Source organism: Helobdella robusta, assembly GCF_000326865.2.
Source record: "Helobdella robusta unplaced genomic scaffold HELROscaffold_18, whole genome shotgun sequence".
Classification (NCBI taxonomy): domain Eukaryota; kingdom Metazoa; phylum Annelida; class Clitellata; order Rhynchobdellida; family Glossiphoniidae; genus Helobdella; species Helobdella robusta.
Window position 1 is genome coordinate 2,027,383 of NW_008703981.1, and position 7,989 is coordinate 2,035,371.

The 7,989-nt window shown below is 33.2% G+C and overlaps 1 protein-coding gene across 1 annotated transcript; it reads right to left on the minus strand.

The window, feature by feature from the left end:
* Positions 1-3,841: 3,841 nt before the first annotated feature.
* On the minus strand, positions 3,842-6,749 carry HELRODRAFT_170596 (hypothetical protein; the record flags this gene model as incomplete). Its single annotated transcript, XM_009016399.1, has 2 exons — positions 3,842-3,879; positions 4,484-6,749. 2 exons carry the CDS (start codon positions 6,747-6,749, stop codon positions 3,842-3,844), a joined length of 2,304 nt encoding a protein of 767 aa, XP_009014647.1.
* Positions 6,750-7,989: the final 1,240 nt, after the last annotated feature.

Sequence of the window (7,989 nt, forward strand, 5' to 3'; positions counted from 1 at the left end):
AGTGTGTTGTGATTAATCATTTTACAGTTTACTGTAAAGGTATAAGAAATTATTACAACAAATAAATAATAAAATAATTTGACATTCAACATAGTCATATAAAACTGTAATGATTTAATGTTTAGTACTCCAGCCCAATCATCCATTTATATTATATATATATTGTGTATAACAATGTTTATAACATCCCACAAACATTTTATATATACTCATATGTAAGGCAATCCGAACTAACAACTTGCACACATTGTGTGGTGAAATTTAATAAGAGAAAGATAGATAGAGAGAGAGAAAGAAAGAGAAAGAGAGAGAGAGAGAGAGAGAGACTCATACATTCAGTGCCTTGCACACATACACACATGTGTTTGAGTAAATAACCTACAGTGCACTACACACACTAGTATAGTAAGAGAGCCTAGCATAGTAATAGAGAGTTCTTAAGTTACAGAGTTACAGCAAACTATTTTAAAATAAATAATAAAACACATGCTAGTAAACCCTACTCTTATAAAATGCATTAAATTGTCTAGAGAAATGCAGAGAAAAAAAAGAAACAGAGTGATAGAGAGACAGAGAGAGAGAGAGAGAGAGAGAGAGAGAGAGAGAGAGAGAGAGAGAGAGAGAGAGAGAGAGAGAGAGAGAGAGAGACAGAGAAGAAATTGATGAATGAATGAACAAATAACCTAGTGAATAAATGATTAAGTGAATAAATGAATGAGTAGATGAATGAATGAATTAACAAACAAGCAAACCATCAATGAATAAAAGAAGCAAGAATTAAGTGAACAGACTGAAAAATGATTGAAAGAGTGGATAAAATTCAGAGCAGATATTTATGAAAAAATATATATATATATATATATAAAAGGCAATTGAAATGATAAAAGATCCAGTGAAACAATAACACAATCCAATATAATGTGGATGAATGAAAACGTAGTTGGTTAGGTGACAGAAACCCAGAGTATAATATAATTGCATTTATAAAAAAAGACCCAAAAGATTATTATTTTCAAGAAGACAAAAAAACTTTTAAAAAAATTATTCTCCACAGCAGTGAATGAACATTAAAAAAATGGTGAAAGAATAATTTAAATATGTTTCATGCAGCACACCATGGGTTGGTTCTTAAAGGGGATGAAAATAACAATTGTAAGAGGCATACAACAAAAACACTCACATGAATGATACAGTATGATACGATATGATATCATACAGCATAACATCTGTTTCTTATCATATCATACGTATCATATCATGTCATATTATCATATTGAATCATATCATATAATATCGTATTATATCATATCAGCAAAACCATCTGCAGTCACTTTAATATCAGATTGTCACTACACTCTCCTTAATAACCAGAGGTGCATGTGAGCATGAATGAAATTCTTGACTCATCCTAGCAGTAGTCATGACGGCGACAACATTGACGGCACAGTCAGCAACGACAATTCTAATGACATATCAATGCAAATGTTCTTTGGACACTTGACGGAGACATGGAAATGATAAAAAGAAGGTGGTAATTTTTTTTTCCAAAAAAATTTTCATGGTCTGCTTGGGCAATCGCAATTGTCGGACAATGTTTTTGTCATCTGAGCTGTCAAATAAGGAATCACCGAATGGTAACACTTCAATCAAAACTCAATAACACATGGGGAAATGTTACACCTATAAAAAAACCATCAAAAATCTAGAAACAAATAAAAAACAAAAAAAAAAACACTCAGACAAAACAAATAATGCAAAAACAAAGTTTAGCAAAACCAAAAAAGAAAAAGCAGAGTAACATTTCAACTTCAAAAGATGCTGAGAATAGAACAAAAGAGAAGAAAGCTTTGCAAGAAAGTCTTGAAATTCATCCTTTCAAGCTGCAACTAAGGAATTAAGCTCAGTGACTGGAGCATTGTATCAGACCATCAAACCATTCAACCATTATTCCACTACGTGTGTGTGTGAGTGTGTGTGTGTGCGTATGTACACCTGAATGGGCATTTCTATTCTAAAAACAAACAAGCAAATATGTGCATATTTGTCAGACAAAAAAAAAAGTAATGAGTGAAGTAGAGTTAAAGTGAGGTTAGGTAGAAAAAGCTGTAAACTAAAAAACTGTTAACCTTTTTTGATCCATCAGCTGATCTCTTCGAAGATCTGGACTTCAACTTTTGAAGCATTTTGCTTTTAGGTGATTTCAGCTGTACCATCATTGTCGTTGACGTTGTTGCAGTAGATGTGGCTGTTGATGTAATGGTTGTCGTTGTTGTCAGCGTTATTGATGAAGTTGTTGTTGCAGTTGATGTAGAAATGATGTGATGATACTCAAATGATGTTGTTGTGACTACTACTACTGCTGCTGCTGCTGCTGTTGTTGTTTGAATAAACTGCTGTTGTTGTTGCTGCTGGTCACTAAATTCCGATATTTTTGAAGTAGTGAGAACGTTTGTAGTAGCTGCATTTGCTACACCGTCAGCAAACTCTTTGCTTGCCTATTGAAATAACACAAGTTTGACTAACGTATACTTTTCATCAAATATCACTACTTGAATAATTAAATCACGTATTCATATATTTTTTACATTATTTAATATATAATTTACAATATACTTTCATCAATAGATGCATAGTCCAGTGAATCATTTTGTTAAATAATTAAAAAAAATCACCCAGCTATAATAATTTAAGCTGAAATATAATTATATGCATAAAAATTATCATAATGATAATAACTATAGTCAAAAATAGCTGAGAAATAATGATTGGAAATAGCTAGTAGCTGGCAATCATCAATTAATGACTTGTCAATCATCTGCATTTAGCATTAATAACACAAGCAGTAATGGTATTATTGAGATATATAAGATATATAATTCAGATTGAAAGCAAATGATGATGAGATCCATGGGCATAAAACAACTTTGGTACCATACAAAGATAGATGATACATTATACTATTACTACATTGTGACATAAACCTTATCTCATTTGATGATATCCTCAACTTCCAAACAATTTACAATTTAGTAATGTTTGTTCAAAGCTTTTTTCTTGCCTAATTATCTGACTAAGCTAACTTTTTAACAATTGCTATGTCGTTCAATATTTAGAACCATGAATGATAATAGCTATAATAATAAGATGAAACTTTTTAAAAACCATTGAAATAATTAAGGCATACTACTTACACACACACACACACAAACACACACAAACACACGCGCGCGCACACACACACACACACACGCACGCAGACATAAATATATATTCATGACCATACATACACACGCACACAAGTGCATATAGTGGTATATATAAATAAATCACCATTACACTGGGGTCTCCCTTAACATCTATTTTTAGACTTGTAAACATGACACACCAAAAATTTATTATTTCAACTGCTATTATTATTATCATCACCATCCTTATTACTGTTGCATGTATTATTATTGCTATTATTATTATCATTATTATTATTACTATTGTTATTGTTTATGTACCTTTTATAGTTATCTTTAGCATTGAATAAAAATAGCAATAACAAAACCCACAGTAATATAAGGTTATGTTGGAGGTAATTATACAATCTAGTGTACTTGAAATAAGCCATACAGCAACAAGTGTTTTGAAAGGTAAAATTATTTTATGTATTTTTTTTACACACGCATGTGTGTGTGTGTGTATATATGTGTGTGCATATGTGTGTGTATGTGTCTATATATGTGTTCGTGCGTGCATTAATGTGTGTGTTTGAGATTTATGATTACTACATTTTTTCCTGTCAGACATGTATGTGAGTACAGTACATGCGCATGGTATGTGTGTGGGTGTGTGTTCAAGTAGGAGTGTATTTGCGTATATACGTGTGTGTGTCTGTGTGTGCATGTGTGTGTGTGTGTGTGTGTGTGTGTGTGTGTGTGTGTGTGTGTTAGTATAGGCATAATGAATCCAAGTGTTTCTACATCTAAATTACTCAACCTATCATAAACTTAACAGTGTGCTAATAAAACATTGAAAATCATCAATAATGTTTAATTAAATTATTTAAAAGGAAATTCTAAACCAATATGTAGAAGAAAAGACAAGAGATGGGAAAAAATTACACACGCACGCACACACGCACACATACTTAAAACAAAGTATTTAAAAACATAAAATTCTATTATCTAGCCCATAACATACCCTTACAAGAAATACATTACAAGATCATGGTCGTGAGTCATAGAAAAAAAACAAATAAAGCAAGGAAGGAAGGAATGGACCAGTAAATGAATAAATAAATGAATGAATGAAAACTGAATGAAAAATAAACAAGTGAATGAAAGAACAAGTGAATGAATGGATAAATGAATCAACAACAACAAAAAAATTAAGACTAAGATACACAACACCTAGACACATATGATTAGATATGGGATGTAAACTGACTGAAGAAAACTTAATATAACCTGAAGATTCTCAAATAGACCTACTACACCTGTTGCTGCAACTTTGGTAGCAACTGCGTTGTTGTTATTATTATTATTCTTATTATTATTATTACTTTTATCACCATCATTGATGTCGTTGATGTCAGTGTTAACGTTGATGTCATCATTATTACCACTAAGATTATTATCATTACAGTTGTTGTTGTTGTTGTTAACGTTAATATTATTGTTGTTGATGTTAATGTTACTAGTACTGCTACTGCTGTTGTTGTCATTTTTCATAATTGTTGATTGCTGTTTTTGTTGTTGTTGTTGTGGGTAGAAATTGAAATTTGGATAATGGTGTTTTTGTTGATAGGGGTCTCTAGTGCTATAGAGCTTACTTTGGCAGTTGTTGATGCTGTCATAATTAATATTACTGTTAGCATTATTATTATTATTGTTGTTGTTGATGTTATTACCATCATTGCTTTCATTAATATGACTATTATGCAGATAAATTGGTGCTTGTTGGTTGGTGTTCAGCTGTTGTTTTGTTGTTAAGCAATCAAATTTTCCATGCCCAAGATTATTAGAGTCCTCTTTAGGTTTGTAATGTTGTTGTTGTTTGGAGTTCTGTGGAACATTCAGTAGCTGCTGCTGCTGAGGATTTTGTTGTTTGATGTTGGGCTGCTGATAAAATTGATTGTCAGGATGTTGATACTGTTTCATGCTAGACTGTTGTTGCTGATGCTGTTGTTGTTGATAATGTTGAAAGTCATGTTGATGTTGTTTCATGTTAGTTTGCAGTTGTTGTTGCTGCTGCTGTTGCTGGATATCATGTTGTTGATGTGAATGTTGTTGCTGTCTCTTTGCAGAGTCAGACTGCAGTTGATTTTCATTTTTAAATATTTGCTCCCTGTAACCTCTGTATTGAAAGTTTGAGTTTGAGCTCAACGATAACGTCGGTGGTATGGGATGTGACGATGGAGACGCTAATGATGAAGATGATGAAGGTGATAACTGCGGCAGAGATGATGATGACGACGACGATGATGGTGGTGGAAATTGTGATGGAGCTGGATAAGATGTTGGTGGAAATGGTGATGATGGATAAGGTAGTGATTGGTGGTAAGGTGATGATGGTGTTGTTGTTACGGCCGATGATGAAGATGACAACCAAGGATTTAATTTTTTGTTGAAAAACTGCCTGACTGAATTGAAATAACCATCCCCAGACATGTGCAGATGTTGGGGGTCAAACATTTTCATCGATGATGGAGTTGTTGTTGTTGTCGTCGGGTACTGCAACAACTGAGTTAACATCGGTGTTGATGATGCTATTGTTGCTGTTGAAGACGAAGATGAGGACGATGCTGACGATGCTGAATGATGTTGCTGGACTGAGGACTCTAATGATGAAGATTGTTGTTGACTCGTGTGACGATGACCATGTTGTTGTTGTTGATGTTGTTGACTGTTTTGTTGAGGTGAATGTATGTAGTGCTGAGATTGATGTTGATTAGATTGAGGTGATTTTATCTGCTTCTGGGGAGATTGCAGCTGCCTATGTTGTTGCTGCTGTTGTTGTTGTTGTTGTTGCTGCTGATGAAGTTGCTGTTGATGATGCTGCTGCTGCTGAAGTTGTTGTTGCTGTTGTTGTTGATGATGGAAAGACTGTTGTTGTGATTGTTGATGATGAGGGTGCAGGTAGGGGTGAGGTTGAAACATGTTATAAGGGTGCTGTTGGTAGGGATGTGATGGTGGAGGCAGGTAGCCATGATGATGACTTGGAACCCTTTGATGGAAAGCCGGATGGTAATAATCATATCCAGACATATTAGTTGGACCGTTTGTAGGATAGGGATATCTTTGATGAGGGGACTGTAAGTAAGGAGAACCGTAGGGATCGGGTGGAAAATTCTGTGGAGGAGGCAAAGGAGGAGGGGGAGGGTGATTGGATTTCATCATCTTCATCATCATAGCAGTAGATGATCCATTATTGTTCCTTAAATCTGATTCACCAGCATATTTTTGTGGTACATTATAGCTATTCTGCATTTTTCCAGGGTTGTTTCCAGGTTCTGGAAAGTAGTTGGACTTGAAGAGGAAAGCGCTTTTGAGGCTGTCCCCATTGTTTCCCCGCCCTCCACTACCACTGTCATTGTATTCACTGCTGTTGTTGTTTGGTCCACCATAGTCCCCATCATTACTGCTATTCCCTGCATTACTGTTCTGACCATTTGATAGCAATTTCAAATTATTAAGATCACCTGCTGAACTGTCTTCTGACTTGAAAGATTTACTGCTTGATTTTTTCTTTTTAGTGCTCATTTCATTTCAATAAACTGGGGCTCTGTCTGCAATTTTTTCAAACATAAAAGCACCAATATGTGAATATCAGATATATTGATATCAGAAACACAATTTTTTTTATTTAAAATAAAATCACAGAATAATAAAACGTTTCAATTGCATTTTACGTTTTGTATCTCAAATTTAATGACAAATAAATGGGTAATAACAATATTAAAGATGTCTACTACTAATCTAATCTTCTAGACAACTACTATTTATATTTTTATAATGATTGAAACATTGAAAATTGATACTCACACACATGAACAAATAAGTGAACGATTCGTTTCGTTTCGTTTAAAATCGATTCAGATAATTTTTAAATGTTCATTATTCTATATTTTTATTTTTTTTCTGAAAAATTTTTCAATGACTTTTTTAACATTAGCTAGAAAGAACGGAATTTCACGAGATCGACAAAAGTTTTAACATTAAACTTTAACAAAACAAAACACCGCCATAATTAAAAAGTTAAAAATAAAAAATTAAATCGCTAAAACTTAAAAATTAATGATTTTCTAGCTGATTATAGCCACGAAACTCCAACCTTTGCTGCCATTGTATTTACACACTGACTACTGATGAGGCGCACAATTTTTTGAAAACGACGAAGTAAACCAATAATGGCTTTCAAGCTTATTTGCCATATCATAAAAATTTTTATAAATTGTTAATATTCATAGTTTAATCATTAATATTAATTAATTGATTATTAAATTTGACCGTCCCGCTAATTCAGTAAGAAGTACTAACCCCACCACAACGCACTTCAGAATAGTAATAATAATAATAACGATGACGTCATAACGACGTTCTAACGCCATCTACGACGATTTCGAGATAAAGTATTGATACATGAGTTTTCGGCCGTATGACGTATGCAATCCAGTGCCAAATCTACACTACAGTTATTAACATCATTATCGTTGAGTACCTACCTGAGGTTACAAAACTATATCCTACTCTAGCATTCTAGTTCTAGACCAGTCCTTCGATACTACCCATTGCTAAATTGTCATCTATTTATTTAAAAAATGGTCCCACAGCTAAAAAAGGAAATAAGATAATATCAATTCTCTACTCGCCAATTCGTGATGGCTTATTAATAATGCATTAATTTCTGATTAATAAATTAACAACTAACCAGTTTGCAACTAATAAATTAATTAATTTACAAATGTTAATTTTTTTCTTCAAGTTATAACTTTAACTTAAG